The 21624-nt window shown below is 35.4% G+C and overlaps 1 protein-coding gene across 1 annotated transcript; it reads left to right on the forward strand.

Moving 5' to 3' along the window:
* The first annotated feature begins 14578 nt into the window (after window positions 1–14578).
* LOC141487338 (uncharacterized) lies at window positions 14579–19652 on the forward strand. The gene is made up of 2 exons (XM_074186283.1): window positions 14579–18672; window positions 18737–19652. Exons 1-2 carry the CDS (start codon window positions 18557–18559, stop codon window positions 19560–19562), a joined length of 942 nt encoding a protein of 313 aa, XP_074042384.1. The 5' UTR covers window positions 14579–18556; the 3' UTR covers window positions 19563–19652.
* The last annotated feature ends 1972 nt before the right edge of the window (window positions 19653–21624 follow it).

Raw genomic sequence — 21624 nt, forward strand, 5'->3', positions numbered from 1 at the left:
TGGTTAATGAGTAAACTCATTAAAATTAAATCAACAGAATGACTGATTGCTTCATTTAATTTTCTTAAACTCCATACAAATATGACAATAAGTGAATGTTAATGATCCTGCAACCACTAAAAGTGCACGTAATAAAATCCTTATGATTTATTGTTACATGACACGAAGTTTATGTTGAAAAGCAGGAAACAACATAGATGCACGGAGTCAATAACAGAAGCCAACCGCACATTTGTGGTTCCAGTTAGAATTCTAGGTCTTCTAACTGGAACCACAAATGTGCGGTTGGCTTCTGTTATTGACTCCGTGCATCTATGTTGTTTCTTGCTTTCGGCAAACAAGTGTTGCCCATCTTTACACTTGGCTGCACCGCGCTGATGAGGCCAATAGCCAGAAACACGTGTCCGCGGTTTGCCCCCCTTTTTGGAGTGTTATGTCCACTATTTGTTACATTTTTTATTTGTATCATACACACTCGAAAAAATCTCTCTCTGTATTTATATCCTGGACCCGGATGTCACGCAGGTAGCTATAGCTGCCTACGTGGTCATGTTAGATGTAGCCTGGGAATTCTAGGTCTTCTAACTGGAACCACAAATGTGCGGTTGGCTTCTGTTATTGACTTCCTGCATCTATGTTGTTTCCTATATATATATATATATATATATATATATATATATATATATATATATATATATATATATATATATATATAAATGAAGGTCAAATTTAGTTGACTGGCTATTATATAACTATAGATTATTTTTGAGTTGAGTATTTCAGTCAATCTCTGCGGGATATGGAAACACTATTTTTTGCTATTCTAGCTTTCGGAAATATATTTTTTTCTTTATCAAGAATGTCTATAAAATAAAGATCATGCAAATATTACATAGTAATAGATATGTTACAGAAGACTCACCAAAGTTAGTTCAAAATATAAAAAAGCATATAAATCCAAACATAAAAACGAAAAGTTAAATACAAAATTTGACGTTGAAAATTTTGTTACAGCACCAGAGAAAATGTGATTATTATGATATTTGCACATACAGTGAGATGTAAATGAAAGTGTAAGTGAAAAATTATTAATGATATGATATTGAAATTATTTGTTCAATTTTATTGATCAAAAGTTAACATATAATTTAATTTGACTTAAATTTTGTATTTCTGATTTGTTGTTTAAATTATTATCATTTTTACTTATGTGAACCATTTCTAGAGAAAGCCTTTTGAATTAATTATTTTTAACTATTGAAATTTTAGTATTTTGATAATTCATAACATGATCTGAATAGATAACATGTACAGCTAGTCCACAGGAAGGTTTGTTGAGTCTGCAATCAGTTGTATGTGACGTCATTCTTCCAGATAGATCACGACTGGTCTCACCATTCTAAATTAAATTACAAGAAGAACATAGAATACTATATATAAAATTGAATTTTTCTTTGTTGCTGAGAGGGGTTTTGATTCTAGAATATAGGGATGAAATTGTTTTATAAATCTTGGTAGAAATTCTAATACTTTTTATGTCACGAAATATATCAAGTAATTTAGGGGTTGAATTTGAGATACATCTTATAGAATAATCATATATAATTTGATTATTCTCATTAGAAGAAGGAGAATTATCTGTTTCGGAAATTTCATACCTATAATACTACGTGAAGTTAGGGTAGATAAACTTGGATAACTTGATAACTAGCTGAACATGTTATCTCTTCAGATCATGTTATGGTATTAAATGAAAGTAAAACCCTGCCATAGGGAGGTTGGGAGTTTGTTAAAGATAAAATATTAAAAATGTTTTGAAGTTATTTCAACCCATTAGTGCATAAGGTTATGAATTTTTGATACCGCTAGTTTTTCCAGTGGAAATCGTATGTTGGGAAGGAATCAAACAACTTTTGTAGAAAAATTTTTTCAATAATTTTTCTATTTGAAAAAATACAGAGTGCTCGATTTATCGAACTTCATGCTCACAGATAAATATAGGTAAATGAGATCAACAAAAATAATATTCATCTCCATGGAGTACGATACTTCAGTTCCACAGTCAGCACATCTTTCCTTTTCGATATACTGTGGCAGATGGTTGATTTTATTAAACCTGACATTGGCAAATGGTGCTGTAGTGATTTGCCTTCTTTTTTATGCTTGGCTGTGAGTCTTCAAGAGATTCAGAGCCAAATATCTCCTGAATTTCAGCAGAGCAGACGACAATTCATGGGAGGGGTAAATTTTACGGAATAGCAGCCAGGCACTGACAACCGATACATCAAATAAGTACGAAAATATTAGTCACCACCATTTTCGCTGCCTAATTTTTGTTCTATAATTCGCTATTAACCCATCCAATTTATCCACTCCTCCCATGCTTTTATTATAATTATCGAATATTTTGGGTGGAGGCACGGATATATTCGATCTGCTTCCCCTGGAGTAGCAAGTGGCACTCTTGATTTCACAAGACTCGAAACTCGAGGCCGCAGTGACAACGTTATTGTCCTTCCATTGAAAGCCAATTACTTTTTCACTACTTGAAGAGGAATATTCACCTAGTGTTTTATTACACATAACTTTTTGTTGCTTCCTGAGTGGGCAATGGGGAAACTTTGCTTTACACTTCTTCTGGTGGCTTTTTCTCGTTGCACTCTTGTTCTATGTTGAAAATGTGTACTTCATTTATCCAAACTACTTTTTTCTTCTTTGAAGTGGAAGGTGCGTTATCCTCCGTTGGTCTATCTACTTCAACATTCGGAAATAACTTTGCCAAAGGTACATCATCATCTGAATTATAATCTGTATCATTACAATCTCTAAGATTGGAGGGTCTAGGTGAAACAAACTCACTTTTCACCTGCAGTATAGCTGGTCCCAAGTGAGAATTATATTCTTCATGATCATCATCTGATAGATCACCATCCAAATCAGTATCTTCGCCGTCTTGAGGTGGTGTAGTGTATATATCGCCAGTCTCTGTGTCGCTATGTTCCAACATTTCAATCAGTTCGGCAAGCGATAATCTGTGACAAAACAGACGTACAAAAAGTAATCATGGTGCATAATGTTCGATAAAAAAACATGGAATGTAAAGTCTGATTTCAGGAAAAATAAAGATAGACGGGAGTTCTCTGTGATACTAGTTGATGATATGTGAGTTTATGTAAAGGGATTTACATTACTCTTCACATATTTGTCATAAATAATATGGATATTGTATAATAACTTACCCACCGCAGCGAGTTGAGTACAATTCTGTATCCACCGCTAAACAAACAAGCAAAACTAACACGTTTACTCTTCTCACCACTTATATGACTGAACCAACTGTTAATCCTATAATGTGTTAACAACTCTTCCGCGGGAAATAATCGGAAATATGCGGAGACACCCTCTTCGCCGACGTGAATAGATATGTTCGATAAAACGAACAATATGCACTAATGGGTATAAAAAAACCAAAATTATTGTTGGTTTGGAAATCATGTAGATTTTTGTTAATGTTTGATGAAAAGGCATAGATTTCACTGAGGTGATCAATGTCTGATCTTTCATTAAAGCAATTGCTGGATTGTAATATAAATGACATTTCCAAAATCAATCTTTCAAATGTATTTCCACGATGCCGCATGTTTTCGTCAACCCACTCTTTCCATTTACCACCTAACATTTGGCAACGTTGCACAACCGAGTCAAATATAATTACAACTTCCAAAATACAGATATTCGACACAAAATAATGAAAAATCCATGCTACATACTTATAATTTTCATTTTCATGTTCTCCAGTGAAAATTGTAACGTTAGAGTACCCGCAACCCCTTGCCATCTTCAATAATAACAAAGTTAGCTCCCTATGCTTTCAACACTTTTGCAAATGCCTAATTATGTTTTTTGACATTGAGACGAATTCATTGATGTCGAAATTATCGAATTCGGACGACCGGAAGTGAAAACCGGAAGTGGCAATTTCATCGTAGATTTGGACTCTACACGATATGGCCATTCCGAATTCACCATTACTTTGCTTCTATCTCAATTTTTATAAACCGGAAGTGTTTATTTTTCGATTAATCGTACAGATCCGAAACTTCGTTATTTCATATATTTGACACATTAATCAAAGACAAATAATGCCTGGCATGTTGGATCCTACGAAAAAATATTGGACCCTCCTAACCTTTCCTCTTGCGTGCGCGCCATCTATGTTTTTTCTCTGTCATCTCCTGATGATGCCAACTTGGATATTTTTTTTTGCATGTTGGCACTCATGTTTTTTTCTTCAACGCTGTATATTCCGCTCAATTTCCGCCGCCATGTTTTTCTTTGAACGCTGCACACAGCCATGATATTTTTTTCAATGCTGGACGCCATGTTTTTTTCTTTAATGCTGGTCGCCATGTTTTTTTCTTTGATGCTGCACACCCTGTATATCACATTGTCAGTCATGTTTTTTCGCTGGACGCCATGTTTTTTTTTCTTTATCGCTGCAAACACCTTGTATACTTTGATGTCGGCCTGGATTCTTGAATAAGGCACCCTGTACATATTGAAGAATCGCAGGCTAAAACGTTCCAACTGTCATGTTTCTTAAATAAAACACCCTGTAAACACACACGTTGGGGAATCGAACGCTAAACGGTCGAAAACGAACGAAAACCGCTTGAAAACGCACGGAAAACAGCCGAACGCAAAATGGTCGCACGAAAAACGGCCGAAAACTGTCGAAAACAACGAAAAAAGATCTAAAACGCACGAAAAACGAACGAAAATGCACAAAAAACGGTCGAAAAACTGTTACAACTTATGCAAAACAAAGTATTTCAAAATGTCATTGTCAAATGCTCCGCTCCTCCATTACCCCACACGTTGAGTCCACAACGCGTATCTTCAACATGATAATGACGATTGCATTCTACGGAAATGAAAATAACGCTGTAAATACCCATCATTCGCAGTTACTTTCAATATCTTATGTTGGTGTAGAGGCTAAGGACAATGTCTACCACGCAGACGTCGTGGGTTACAATCTCATAACTACAATTTTGTTTTATTATTACCTACTATATCTAGTCTGCCGTGACGGCGTGTCTGTCTCGTTGAATTATTTATTCCACAGAAAATTCAAATGGGATGTAGTGTACTCTGACGCGTGACGCTACACTCTGATTCGTTCGCCGCTGGGTGGGACACCACGTAACAATTTAGTTGACTGGATGCCTTGCTGAGAAGCAAACCTGGCTGGTGTGATGACGTCACCGTCTGTCTGTCTCGCTAGAACGACGCTACTTCTACATAATGGACATTATATTCCATTTTATGACCTTCTTTGGAAACATGATTGCTGAGAGCACATCTTTCAGGATGTAATCTACTATCACTTTTATGTGAGCTGATTCTGTCTTTGAGTAATTTTGACGTTTGACCAATATATTCCCTACCACAATTTAAACATGGAATCGAATGGATTAATTGAGATTGAAAGTTAATCTTCTATTCATTATATGCGAGCGCTTTCGATAGCTAAGCTATCGAAAAATTGAATAGATTGGAAATATTCAGAAATCAAGAAATCGAAACTAATGACTGATAATATTATTCCTGAAGATATTGAAGAATTGTTTGCATTTGGATACAATTTCAGTTTACCTCCAACAGCGTAAAATATTTCGATTCCAAATTCACCATCGGAAATCGAATGTCTAATGAATGATTTCAACGGAAATAAAAAAAAATATTCAGAGCCAAAAACACCAACCTGCTCACTAAGTATTTCCAAAAACCGCATAATGATGAAAATCAACTTTACATGCTATTTCTTTTATCAATTGGTAACATTGCTATATTATAAATCGTAACAGATACGAAGACGATTAAATGAGAAAAAAGGTAACTGTTATCGGGAACAATACAATGGTCGAAAAAAAAAATACGAAATCGAAACAATTCACAAAAGAAATAACGACAGGACTGTAATTTGAAATAGTTGTCACTGATGATGGTAGTTATTTCAAATAAAACGCTATGAAAATATCGAATGTGATATACCCTTGCACTGTTAATTTATCGCTTTATCAATATCTATAATATAAAAGACAGGTCCATACTTGAAAAAAAAGTTGATAGTGGCCATGTTGACACGAAACGTTTTGTCAAATATTTATTATTACATCGTCATAGTACATTTCGAATACAATAACACTTTTTTCTATTTTTTGATATTCTCCGAAATTAAAATTCCATTTGAAGAAAAAAAGAATATTTGGTTTTCCCCAGAAAGGCGAGAGCTTGTCAGTAACCTCTACTGGAAGGAAATATGGAGGTAGGAAACGTAAAGCATACTTACTGGAAACATTGACATTTTTTTGACGCTGTCGGTATTACAACATCATACCAGCTTTCTCGAAACTGAACAGTCTTTAAAATCAGCTCAGGCAAATCGTATCTATTCGAAAAGTGAATGAGCCTTTCTACGAGAACGAATTCACCATACACGAGACCAGCTAGCTGAGACGGGCAATGCCTTGCTGAAATTACACCTTGAGCTTGGCAATCGAATGAAACCTGAAGACTGGCATATCGTACTCGAAAGTGGAAACTGAACGGGACAGAGTAAGCAAAAACCACAAAGTGAAGTTCGGAAAACTGTACTAGGGCTATATGTTCAACAGCCCCAAGACATGTCCAGAGTGGTCGTAAACCGAACAGACCGAGTTCTCTGACGAAACGTCAGTGTTAGTAACTTCGTCATCATGCCGCGACAGGTACCAAACGAGAAAATTATAATTAATACGGAAGCGGCAATCAGGAATCTACTGAATGAGGAAGCGGAAGAAATCAAGATTGTGACAGCAAATATCTATTTTCTATTTTCACAGTTCAAAGTGAAATTTTCATAGTGAATGCAAGTTTTGAAAACGAAAAAGGATTGTTTTCCGAAACGTCTACCACTTGAGAAATCTATGTATGAATATTCATTTTTTCAATTTGTAGGCAAAATTTATGAATACGACAAGCTACTGACTAATTGGACTTTCCAGTAGTTCATATCACGCCCTAACTTTTCGGGGTAAACTTTTCAGTTTGCCCCTTACTACACTTCAGCAGATTCTCTATTGATATATCTTTGAAGTTTTCAGATTGTGGAAGATTATAATTCCAAAAAAAACATTATGCAATATTGGGTGTTTTTGTTTCAGAATATTGATGTTGAGGTTGAAACATTTTTCAATCCATGTATTTGCTTGAATGGATTCGAATCATTTTATGACGATTTTCCATAATTGACAGTATCGTAACTTTATTGTTTATATGTTTGAGAATTCATCTTACTTCCTTTTATAATTGACTGGTCTAACTGCACACCTGAATAACTTTGAATATCTTATATAATTAAAATTCAGATTATCTACGAATAATGGACTAGTTCGATATCTAGGTAGCCTTTCATACAATCTTAAAAAAATTTTTAGTCAATTTGAACATGTGAAATTAGCTTTCAAAAATCTGAAGACTATTAAGAAACTTTTTTCCAACTTGAAAGACAAAGAAGATATAATCAATCTAAGCAAAGTGGTTTATTCCATCCCATGTTCCAGTTGTGAAAAGATTTACATTGGACAAACTAGTAGAAAATTAAAAGACAGAATCACTTCACACAAGAGTGACATAAGGTGTAATAAACCGTCATGTTCCCTTTCTAATCACTCCATAAATTTGGATCATGCCTTTTCCTTCGAGAATGTTAAAATTTTAGACTCAGGAAATAATACTCAAAAAAGAACTTTCTTAGAAATGTGTCACATAGTTAAAAATTCAAATACTATTAATTCCAGGGCAGACATTGAAAGTGTCAGCCTGATTTATACCTATCTCCTTTGCTTAAATAAAGAAAATAAATTTGATAATACTCAACAATTTCAGAACAGAAACTCCTTACCTTCACTCTCTGTGATTCATCATCTTACAGTTCTGTGAAATCTCATTGGCAGCAATGCATTGGTCAGAAAAAGAAATTTTGTCAAACTTAAAGTTTCGTGTCAATCATGTCTGACTACCTGTTGAGTTCAATTTTCAAATTCATTGTTTCATATTATTCTTGCAATCATCTCACATTATTGCAAAATTCTGACTGAATATTACATGTTTTTAGCCAATTTTAATCTTGACATACATTTATGAGGATCCTCTTTGTTACTTATGTGTTAACTTCATTTTAACCTCACTTTCGTAAGTATGAACACGTTGTCCATACCCGTTTGTTTATTCAATAATTATTGTAGAGTTCCCGATGAAGAGACAATAAACGCCTCGAAAGCTTGAACAGAAAAAAGAGTTTTACAATCTTTCTGCCTCTGACTCTCTGACTGCTATACCCGATTCATTCCCTACGTTATTCCTTAACTTAGTCAGTCGAGCTAACCTTCCCTACTATATATATATATATATATATATATATATATATATATATATATATATATATATATATATATATATATATATTCGTATTTACCTTTACGCAGCATATTTTTCAGTGTGGCTACATTAATTGGGCCCATTTTATTGGGGATACCTAGGGCTGGACGTGATATGAGTGAACTGCCATGAATATGAAAATTGTCTGAAATATAAACTAGAGAATTGTGGTCCCTCGTCGCTGAATAATATATTTGGAATGCCGTGGTGCGCTAATATGGATTTTAGAATCTACTAGTTTTGCTATTTCAATGTATTTGGAGAAATAATAATCTACAACTAGTGAGTATGTATCGTACTTTTTCCCAGGGACGTTTAGGAACTTCATGACCTATCATTTGTTTTTTAATATCATTTCTTCGAAAGGCCCTACATGTGATACTATTAGAAACAAAGTCCTTGATTTCTTTAGACATATTTGGCCAGAAAAAACATTTCCTAGCTCTATTTTTACATCTAGTGATTCCCATGTGGCCTTATGCATTTGATTTGGTATTATGAGTTGATTGCTTTCATATAATAATCCATTTGCTTCGGTTATCTCATCTTTGAATACCTTTCCACAAGTGGATCAGTTTGTTTTATTGTTTTTGGCCAACCATCGTGAACATATTTCATTACAATACGTAATTCCGGATCGGTTAATGTATGTTTTTTGATCTGTGCGATTTTTTCATTTGTAGCATTCAAATTAATCCTCAGTAAACAAATCTGATGATCAATCTCATCATCAATATCAAATTTTGGAGAATCGCTCATTATGAAGGCTCGTGACAACGTATCAGCAAAAAAAAAAGTTTTTACCTGGTTTATAAATAAGTTTAATATTATATCTCTGCAGTCTCATGAACATTCGTTGAAGATGGGGTGGGCAATTACAAAGCGGTTTATTGAAAATGTGTACCAAGGACTTATGATCATTTTCCATTGTTATGGTTTTTCCAAAAATAAATTGATGGAACCGTTCACCAACAAATAGCAGTGCATACAATTTTTCAATCTGTGCATAATTTTTTTTGGGTATTGGTTAATTATTTGAATGGATACATGCACGGCAAATTATGTTGGAGTAAAACCGCGCCAACTTCGTCTTTTGAAGAATCTGCTGAGATTGTAACAGGCTTTTCCGAATCATAAAATTGTAAGACAGGATGACTTGTTGATTTTTCTCTTAATAGCCTAAAAACATCATCATGTACTGATTCCCAACACCAGGCAGTATCTTTTTTCAGCAACAGTCTCAACGGAGCAGTAATGCTAGATGAATGGTCGATGATTTTGCTCACATAGGTTATCGTACCCAGCAACCGTTGATTGCGAAATTTTATAACCCATGTGAACGATTTCAATTAAACAGAATTTATATTTATTTTTATTGAATCTTACATTGTTTTGCTTTTTGATTCGCAATACATTTTCTAAACGTTCAACATGTTCTTCTATGGCACTGTCCCTCATCAAAATATCATCAACATATATCTCTACCCTCGGTATATCAAAAATAGCTTTAAATCTTTTTTAGAAAACCTCAGGAGCACAGTTTATACCGAACAATAATCTTAGAAAGCGGTATCTGCCAAAAGGTGTAGCAAAATTACATAGGTTTGTTTGAAGGTGATTGACAATGTTTCATGATGAATTTCACTAGTTCGGACTTCCATTGTCTACTATATAAAATGATTTGAAATCCCTGAAACAAATGAAAAAGAAGAATTAAAAATGAATAGCTGAAAATAACAATTATATCAAGCAAAATAAACCTGAAATGAAATAATAGTGAAATAAAATACAAGTAAAAATAGAACAATTGAATAAATAAAAAATAAAGAAATGAAAAAAAAATATTAAAAAAAAAGTGGAGAGATTCCAAGTCACGTTAGTTCACGACGTTTCGATTGTTAGTATCTACAATCGTCTTCGGGTGATGACTGGACTGATTCCTCCGGGAGATGACTATTCATAGGTCGTTCGAGTACTTTCACTTATCACCGTTTTCCATTTTCCTCTTCACTGGTCCCGTGGGAGATGACCGTTCGGCGGGAGTTGGCCATTTTTCGCTTGATGATGGGTTTCCATATGTTGCGTATTTCTACGCTGGCTTGGCTGAATACGTTGTTGGACAACATGTATGCGGCTTCCTTGAATTTTCTTCTAAACCAATGTTCTTTTCTGTGCAAGATCTCAGCTTGGGACCACTCGATGTTGTGCCAGCAAATCAGGAATAGCAGACCATGTTTGGACCCATGTTTGCTGAGATCTTGCATAGAGAGGAACATTGGTTTAGGAGAAAATTCAAAGAAGCCGTATACATGTTGTCCAATAACGTATTCAGCCACGCCAGCGTAGAAATATGCAACATATGGAAACCCATCATCAAGCGAAAAATGGTCAACTCCCGCCAAACGGTCATCTCCCACGGAACCAGTGAAGCGGAAAATGGAAAGCGGGGACAAGTGAAAGTACGCGAACGACCTATAAATAGTCATCTCTCGGAGGAATCAGTCCGGTCATCACCCGAAGACGATTGTAGATACTAACAATCGAAACGTCGTGAACTAACGTGACTTGGAATCTCTCCAATTTTTATTTTTATTTTCTTCTTTCATTCCACTATTTTCTATTTATTCAATTGTTCTATTTTTACTTGTATTTTATTTTACTATTATTTTATTTCAGGTTTATTCTGCTCAATATAATTGTTATTTTCAGCTATTCATTTTCAATTCTTCTTTTTTAGTTGTTTCAGGGATTTCAAATCATTTTATATAGTAGACAATGGAAGTTCGAACTAGTGAAATTCAAAATTACATAGATTCGAACTCTCGTTATCTAGAACAATTTGCACAAACCCTGCCATGGCATCAAGAGTACTGAAATATTTAGCATTTTTTATTTCAGCACTGATTTCTTCGAAAGTGGGAAATGGATAATGTTCTCTATAAATATTTTTATTGAGCTCAACCGGATCGAGGCAAACTCCCAAATAGCCATCTTTTTTGCGACTAGTACTATCGGATTGACCCATTTTGAGGGATAGTCTACTCGAGAGATGATTCTCTGCGACTCCATCTCCTCCAAACAGCCCTTGAACTTAGGTATCAGAGGAAACTGAATTTTTCGTGCGGAGTAGATTTTAGGTACGGCATCTAATTTGAGTTGAAAGTGAAAAGGTTTGTCAAGGTAACCAACTTCTTAAAAAATGTCTCCGTATTTTTTAATGACATCAGCACAATCCACAGAATCGATTTTTTTGATGATGTTCAATTCGATACAACTATATCTACTATAACGAAATCTAAACAGTAAACATTATTTTCATAATAACAATATAAGCAGCATTCGCCAATCACAGGTATATTATAATTTGAATAATTTGTTAGCCCAACATCCGATTTCTTAATAGTCTTTTCATCTAAATTCAAAGAAAAAATTGTTTTTATATTGATGATATTTGTCATTGCACCAGTATCTAACTTAAAAACAACATTTTAATCTTGATTAACAACCATTTTTATGTGCCATGGTTTCTGTTTATTTTTTTCGGAAAATTCATTCACTATCATTATCAAACTCAATGGAGTGTACAATTTTTTTTCTACACATTTTTTGAAAATGATTGAAGTTCCCACATATATTACATTGTTCACCGAAAGCTGGGCATTTTCTTACTGAATGTGTCATTCCACATTTGAAGCAACTGATTAGCTTTGGCGAAAACCGACTACCTGCTTTACTTACTCTTCTGAAATGTGATTGTCCCGGAAAACCTGTCTTCGTACTGGCTTGATAAATCAGAACGTGATGTTGATTATTGAGTAGGACCACACGGTACTTTCCGATTAGCTTCCGTACGAGCATCCACAATACATAACTCTTTCACTTCACTTGTCAGTTTCTGCCCCTGCTTCCTAAACTCCTGAACTGCCAAGCAAACACTTTACACTTTCTTGAAAGACATATCACTATCTTCCAATAATCTTTTTCTCAGTTGATCACTTAAGAGGCCAATGCAAACCAGTGACTCTTCCAAATCACTGAAAGCACAACTTTTCGCTTTGTTTTTCAAATCCGTTATGAACTGTTGTGAAATTTCACCTTTCAACTGTTTCCTTGTGTTTCATACACTAGATTCGTTTGTGGTTGGAAGAAATTGTCAAATTCGCGTATCAAGGGCTTATTCCTGTTTTGTTCTTCTTTTTTAAATTTGAATGTATTGAATATACGTATGCCCTCATCGCCAATATACTGTAAAAACTGTGCACATTGTACATATTCTTTTTTCTTGTTACCTTTCAAGTACCTAATTGTTGAATTTTTGAGACCAAAATTTCCATATCACTGCTATATTGCCACCTGTTACGTCCAACGGAGCAATTCCTGTCGACTCTGCCGTTTTCTATGTTTAAAACTTTACTTTGATTTTCCAAAAGGAATATTCAATAAAAATGGTTCATTCGCAGCGTTATGTGATGTTCATTAAAACGCCATTGATCATAAACTATCTTTAGTTTTGCGTTCAATAGACGAATGCAAAACATCGAGTACAAAAAAACGCATATCATCGATATTACACACAGGACCGTACTTACTGAATATTCATATATTATCTATATTATTTTCTCTACCAATACAAACATTTTCTATCATTCCGCATGCGACCACCCTTCACAACCCCTACGCCGGCACCATCAACGTTTTTTGTTTCATAAATTTATTCTTTACACCTATTTTCTTTCTCTACCTGCAACATTGTCGCTATTTCACTCATACATACATGTCGTGATATTTCTGTAACTCTCATATAAAAAAATATCGTATTACATTTTTTTCTATCAATAACGAATACATGATCAAGTATCCAACTGGTATATTGTCATCTGAAAATTTCACATGAAGAACCTGAGACACTACTAGAAAACTCCGAAGAGCAACTCTGCCATCATTCCACCAGTTTGAAGTTTTATTTAGAATAACTCCTGTAGAATTAACTGGCCCCAAAAGTGGTAGATGTATACAGCCGAATTCCAGCCTCCCCCCACAATGACGTATTAATTGCTTTTTTTTGGTGTTTAGTAACATCAAGTTAAAGTGTCTGGTGCATGGACCATTCAGAATTTTTCGAGATTTTGTGTGTGACGTAATGACGTAATTACATTTGGTTGGGGCGTGTGTTAGAATGCATGGTATAGGGTTTTTCATGTGTGTGTCTGTATACAAACAAACATACGTCTGCATATTTAAAAGATCCTCCAAGTATTGAATGTTCCATCGGTGTGAGCCCACCAAGTTAGCGGTGGAAGAGCCCACCAAGTTAGCCCAACCGTTCAGCGGTAGAAGAGCGAGATGTGCACTCTACGGCGTAAAGCTGAGTAATGCGTATTCATCGACGTGTCCCTACCTCTCTCGATGTAGAGATGGCTGTGACGTAATCGCTCTAACCTCGCTGTCGATGTTGACACGCAGGTGGTGAGGACTATGTCGACATCTGTCCTGTACGAGAGCGCAACGCTGTCTGTTCGTATCGGCATCTGTTAATGTGTCCAGCTGAGAGATTGAGTTGGCGCATGTAACTGAGAGTTGGGGATGGCTATGTCGTCTTGATGGCATCAGCTCCAGAGTTGCCAAAGAGGACCTGCAGTGAAACGGATGAGAGTGGATAATGCAACACCTATGTATACCTGCAATTGTTGCAATGTGACAATTCCTATGACCCAAGGGAATTCTCACCTAAGAAGCATAAGTCATAAAAATAATGCATGTGTTCAAGTGTCTGATGGTGTTCAAATGATAATGAATGCATTCAATTGCCGCATTGCAACATACAGGGTGGAGAGTTCGGTTGTATCCACTGACTACATGTCATTTTTCAATGAGATTAGGCAGAAGGTCATTGAATTATTGGAATCGGCCATTAGGATCCATAAAAGCATCAAGGTGACTATGGAAGTTTTTGGGAATTATATTCTTCAGACTCAAGATTTGAGGGACATGAAATCATTCAATTCCCAAAATAAAATAGTGGACATATCTTCCGTGATGTAATTGTGGCTCAAACGACAGAATTCCAGGAACGTGACTCAGGTATTTATTTTTTATAAATTTCAACGAGATTGAATAGTAATTTTTTTATATAATTTAGGTTGGACTTGTGAAAAAATAATGTTTCTCAAGGTCAACATTAATAAATACAGTCCACTGGAAGGACGTTCATATGTGAAGCTGCCTGAACGCATTCAATGGAAGAAAGCTGTTGTGAATGTCCGTAACGAAAATCAACACTGTTTTGCTTGGGCTTTAACATCAGCATTATATCCAGCAGATGGTAGAGTGTCCGAACTCATATCATATCCACATTTTTCCAATGTTTTAGATGTCACAGGTATGAATTTTCCGGTTAAAGTCAATAGCAAGAGTATTGGAAGATTCGAAGATAGGAATGATATTTCAATTAATGTTTACGGTTTAGAGAGTGAATTTGAGAAGGGCAAAATGAAGTATAGAGTGATTGGTCCATTGCGATACTCACAGAGAAGACTCCGGAGACATGTCAATTTGTTACTTATAACTGATGACACCGGTAATGGTCACTATTGTTGGATCAAAGATCTTTCAAGATTAGTTTCTATCCAACTATCAGCACATGGATACAAAAAATATTTTTGTGATGGATGTTTGATATATTTTTCTAACGAGAGGTTGCTTTTACGTCATAAGATGAATTATTGTAATCACGTTAATACCACAACAGCAACCTCCAATTTTAAGGTCAATAAATATGGTAGGATGGTTGCGGAAAGAATCATCTCAAAATGAGATTTATTGATAGTTATAAATTTATGACTAATTCGTTGGAGAAGTTGGGTGCTAACTTGACCTCTGATCAATGTTTGGAGATGCATAAACATTTCCCACAAATTGAGAAATTCAATTTGATGAGAAAGAAAGGTGTATTTCCATATAGTTTCGTTGATGACATCGACAAATTGAATTACCCATCACTTCCGACAAAAAATCAGTTTTACGACACACTCAATTGTGAACATATATCGGAAACTGATCATAATAGGGCTAGAAATGTGTGGAATTCTTTCGAGTGCCAGAATTTGGGTGAATACTCTGATTTGTATTTAAAGTCGGATGTATTGCTATCATGTGATATTTTTGAAAACTTTCGCACCACAAGCTTAGAGATATATAACTTAGATCCAGCACAATATTACACTGCACCTGGATTATCTTGTGATGCCATGTTGAAGTATACGAATATTGAATTGGAATGACTAACTGGCACTGATATGATTCACTTTTTTCAAAAAGGTATACGAGGTGGAATTAGTCAGTGTAGCGAGAGAAAACATGTAGCAAATAATAAATTTTTACCAAATTATAATCCCAATGAACCTTCCACATTTATTACATATTTAGATGCAACAAATCTATACGGTCATAGTATGTCACAACCTCTACCAACAAGTGAATTTACATGGTTGACACCTAATGAAATTCTCAATCTTGATGTGATGAATGTGAGTGTTGATAGTCCGTATGGGTATGTGTTTGAAGTGGACATTCATTATCCACAAGAGTTGCATGAAAAACATTCTGATTTTCCATTTTTAGTTGAAAAAATAACCTCATACACAATCGAAAATTCCCAAATTAATTCCAAATTTGGATGATAAAAGAAAATATATTGTTCATTATAGAAATCTACAGCAAGCCATCAAAAATGGGTTGATTGTAATGAATACACATAGAGTATTGAAATTCAAACAATCACGTTGGATGCAACCCTATATAGACCTTAATACTGAAGTGCGTAATAGGTCTAACAACAAATCTGTTAAAGATTTCTATAAACTAATGAATAATGCGGTATATGGAAAGACAAAGGAAAATGTCGATAATCGAATTGATGTTAGACTCGTTACACATTGGGAAAATATGAAGAAAAATATAGGTGCCAGCACTCTCATAGTCAGACCAAATTTCAAAAATTGTTCAATTTTCACAGATAATTTCGTTGCCATTCAAATGAGTAAAGTTAAAGTACACTATGATGAACCATTAAATTTGGGATTTTCTATATTAGAATTATCTAAAACAGTCATGTATGACGTTTTCTATGGATGCATCAAACAACACTTTGATGAAAATGTCTCTTTACTTTACACAGATACCGACTCGCTCATTCTGAAAGTGAATACAAACAATTTTTATGAATTCATGGAAACTAACATAAGTAGGTTTGATACATCCAATTACAGTATAGTTAACCAATTCAATGTTCCAGTAACGAGATCAATCTTGAGTAACTTCAAAGATGAATTTCCGAATGATCCAATCATGAGCTTTCATGGTACAGGTGCAAAAGCATATTATGTGAAATCTGTTGATGGTGAATTTAAAAAAGCTAAAGGGGTGGAACGATCGGTTATAAAGAATGAATTAACATGTGAAGATCACCAACAAATCGTCGAACAAGGTGGCATGATATTCAGAAAGATGAATTCATTTAGAAGCGTGTTACATGATATGTATACTGAATTGAAGAATAAAGTTGCATTATCATACCACGACGATAAACGATTTATCATTCCGAATACTACCCACACGCTTCTTTGGGGTCATAATGATATTGAATTTTATCAAAACGATCCGAATGATAACATTCGTTGGATGACTAATATTAATCAACAATCACAATCTCAGGAGAGTCCATTGGATCAATTAATTGATTTATTGTCTGCCGAGATCAATGACTGAAATATCATTCAATGTCTTTAAAACCGGAAAATCCAATATTGATGTTCATATAGGTATTCACAAATAAAACTGTAATGTGATATTGATGTATATGTATTACTTCAATGAATATAAAAATGATAGAAAATTTATTTGTTTTATTTCTATTTTCCTAACCAATTACTGCAAAGTATATAGCATAATGTGAATGATAGAAATATCAGTTTGAAAATAATCATCGTGGAGTGCACAATGTCTAAAACAATCGATGAGTTTGGTAGAAAAAGAAAATGGGGTGGTAATGTCATTCGAGGTCCTCCCGGGAATGGGTTTAAATTAACAAAAGATGGTTCATTATGACATGCAAAGAAAAATATTGAAAAATACAAGTGAACCAATTGACAAGAGTGATTGTGTAACTGTATCATATCTTGAGGGATAAATTAATGGAACAAAGGAGGTTATACTTCTAGCCATACAAGCTGCAATACAATCCACAATAGGCAATGTTGCTCGCGATGCCCGTCAAGCATTCGATGATAAAATTGCAGAGGCTCGGATAACTTTCACTCGTAAATTTGACAAACTTACAAGTGATGTAGAAATAAAAATGTCTGACATAACAGCGTCTACAATGAAGAAATATGATGCGATGTCTAACATAACAGCGACTACAATGAAAAAATATGATGTACTGGAACAGAGAGTTGAAGTTTTGGAGAAAAATCAGTCAGGTCATCGGGTGGACTGGGATATCCAGGACTGGACATTAATCCAAATGTTAGAATAACAGAACCAAAACCAAAACCAACAGATAATGTATTGATTGAACGAACATGGTGAATCTACTCCCGCGTTAGGTTAGGTTACGTTAGGTTAAGTTTACTAAGTTTACTAAGTAAACTGAAACTCATAAGTATTTAAGGAATTTTGAAAAGGTAGTAAACCTTACGGAAAAAGTTCAATAAATATTTAAATACCGATAATCTTGAAGTAACAATTTTAGGGTTTGAAGTTTTATGACTCTATCCCGTTAAATTTGCAACAAAAAATGAAATTTTCATCTAAATAAATCCTTTGTAATTTATATAGAATTTAAAACGTTAACGTTAGTAAGCCTATGGTGGTGTAATGGTAAAGAGTTTTGCCTACCACGAGGAAGATCCGGGTTCAAATCCCGGAAACCAAAAATTTTTTTCATAAATAAATCCTTTGTAATTTATATAGAATTTGGAATGTTAACATTAACAGTTTGAATCCCGGTTAAGAAAAGAAAAAATGTCTATAATTTTCATATTTTCATATAAATGAATCCTTCATAAGTTATATGCATTCATACCCCAAGGAGAGCACTCCTCAACAATCAGTACGACGACTTAAGTCAAACAGAGCAGTCCAGTCCACTCCAGCTCAGTCTAGTCCGGTGAAGAAGCAGAATTTTGAGTAAGTTAAAATTGTTATTTTGCTTTCTTTCTATCAACTAACTTTGTATTATTTTACATTTCAGAATGGCATCCACACAGGAAATCAACAACGCCGTGGCATCCATCATTTCAGTGGTCGATCAGGAGAAGGAGAAGGCAGCATCTTCAAGCGCTAGGGACCGCTCTCTCAGCCCTGAGTTATTACAGGCGGGCAGGCGGACAGGCGGACAATCTAGGCCGGTGGTGAAGGACAAGGTGGCAAGTTCGAGCGGTAAGGGCCGATTTCTCAGCCCTGACTTATTTGAGGAGGAGGACAGGGTTGTTAAGAAGGTCTGCCGACAATCTGCAGCTAGGTTTGGTCCTATTGGGAAGTATAGAGTTGCTTGCAATAAGACTAATCCTTATGCAGGTAGTTGGACGACCGCTCGTAAGAGCTTGAGACCCTCCACGCCACCCGCAGCAGCAGTAGTGGAACAACCCAGAGCGCCTTCTCCGGAGGAGCCTTCAGTCGTATTGACCCCATCGGAGGAGGCTCCCGTCGTATTGACCCCGTTGGCGGTGCCGCTTTCGCCGATGCTGGCAACACCGGCGAATCCTGTAGTGTTAGTTCCACAAATGCCAGTGCGACAGCCTATCGGAGAGGTGAGTGAAGAGATGGAGTCTTTCCTACAGAAGTGTAGAGAAGTTGATCTTGCTTCTCGAGCTAGTTTGGCCAAGTTGGCTAGCAATTCCCGCCGACGGGCTGGAATTGTTAGCCAACGAAATGATCTTCTGAAACGATTGGCCGAACTAGATCGAGAGCATACATCTCTGGAGGAAAGCGATAAAGCAGAGACCTCTTCGGTAGAGCGATGTACAAATTTAAAAACTTTATTAGGAACATTTTTTGTGAATAATAATGTAGATTAAGTGTAAATAAAATATTAGGTTTAGGTTAGTTAGATATATTTAAATATGGTAGTTTTAAGTTTATATTTGTAATTTTAGGAACCAAAAAAAATAAAATAAAAAAAAGTGAAATAAAGGGTGAACATTGTTTTGGTTTGGTACACATTGAACAATGCGATGGTTGGAGCATTTTTCTTCACTTCGTCTTATTATTATTTTCTTTTTTTATTTCAATTCCAAGCTCTTCTAGAAAAATACCTCACATCAATTTCGTGTTCTCAAATCACTTTCCTTTCACGAAGTACACACTTTTTGGTTGGTGTACACGAGGCACTGCGAGACTGGGGCAGTTTCTTCCTCCCTCTCCCTTATTATTTCATAATAATCATCCAGAATTTCTCATAATAATCGCTCCGAGTTTCACGAAGATCGTCATTCTTGATGTTTCCGAATATCAAACACTGAATTGTTCTACATTTACACTTCACCCCCTCCGTTTTATTTTTTCCAATATAAATATAGTATCAATCCCAGTTCTACATCATTCTTCCACAATGTCTAGTACAGGACCCGTCTAGGTACATGGAATAGATTCAACGTCCGATCATTTCAGTACAATCTTCGCTCAATCTATGCAGCGAATCTATGATCTTCCTGATGATTTCCCAGAACGAGTTGAACAAGGTATGCAGAAGAAAGTAGATGTAGAGTTTGAGATGGCTGTTGACGACAACAATCTAGATGATTATGCGGACGATGTGTTTAGTATATTATCTGATTCAGATGATTATGATGACGACATCATGAGTATATCATCTGATTCAGATGATTATGAGGACGATATCATTAGTATATCATCTGATTCAGATGATTCAGATGACGACACCATCATTATTGTTCCTGATGATGAGGAGCGTTAGTCCATATGATTGCATGGATTAATAAAAAAAAAGAGCCCTTTCCAGAGCTACAATTGAAGACTGAAACAAAAAAAAACAGCTCTTTTCAGAGCTATCATTATACTTTCAAACAGAAACAGGTTCATACCATTGTTAACATTATATTAACATTATAGTCTCAAACAAACAAAATGCACGTAAAATTACCCTCATCCCACTCTGTAGTACTCATCATTATATGCATTCAATGATTGACAAAATGCCAACTTCAACTTTCATTTGAAGTAGTACTCATCATATGCATAGATATTTAATGACTATCAAATTCCCAACTTCGACTCTTCAGTCAAAGAAGTACTCATCATATGCACAGATATTCAATGATTAACAAAATCCTAACTTCGATTTTTTAGTCAAAGTAGTCATTTGTCACATGATCTGTGAATTCTACTACTACCGTTTCTGTGAATTATGTAGCCCTGAAATGTGCTGTTGTTTTCTTGTCATCAGTAGGTCCACGGTTATTGTGCCACAGGTTTGACATTGTTACATATAATGCATGTCGACACTCGTGTGAAGTTTGTTAGGGGCCTCTCGCAAGCATCACACCAATTCTGCCCTATTTCCATAATAGAGACGGTGTTGTGGGTGTTGACATGATGATACCACCCTCTATTGTTATTTCTGTGTGAATAAAAACGAAAGCAGCACCAACATAGTTTCTTGTTACCACCATCAATTGTGCTGATCAACACGTATGAATCCATTGCACAATATAAGTCCAATGGATCTTCTAATGTCTCATTGACATTGAGCATTCGCATACCGATCCTCAAAGCACCATCACCTTCAGATGAATCAGCTACAATCCCTTCATCGTCTTCTTCTCCATCCACAACCCCCTCAAACTCCACCACGTCATCATCTTCATTGGCCTCATTTTCAACTTCATCTATCACATCTTCATCGACTCCAATATCCTCTTCTTCAACTATCACTTCCTCTAGTGGAATGTTGACATCCTCATCATCTGACTCGTCTATCCAATTATTTTCATCAATAGCAGATATGTTATTTAATGCGGCAGATATTTTTTCAGAATTCATCTTGTTGTTTGCTCACACTTGTTTGCTCACAGTTGTAGAGTGAATGAATGAACTTCAGGATGGTAAGTCGACTTATAT

This window comes from Leptinotarsa decemlineata, unplaced genomic scaffold (genome assembly GCF_025532065.1).
Source record: "Leptinotarsa decemlineata unplaced genomic scaffold, Ldec_3_MD MMD2_tig00078422_RagTag_RagTag, whole genome shotgun sequence".
NCBI classification, from domain to species: domain Eukaryota; kingdom Metazoa; phylum Arthropoda; class Insecta; order Coleoptera; family Chrysomelidae; genus Leptinotarsa; species Leptinotarsa decemlineata.

Coding starts and splice junctions, on each gene's coding strand:
- LOC141487338 (XM_074186283.1), top strand. CDS start 18,557: ATGCATTCATACCCCAAGGAGAGCACTCCTCAACAATCAGTACGACGA. Junction 18,673..18,736: donor GTGAAGAAGCAGAATTTTGA/GTAAGTTAAAAT, acceptor TTTACATTTCAG/AATGGCATCCACACAGGAAA.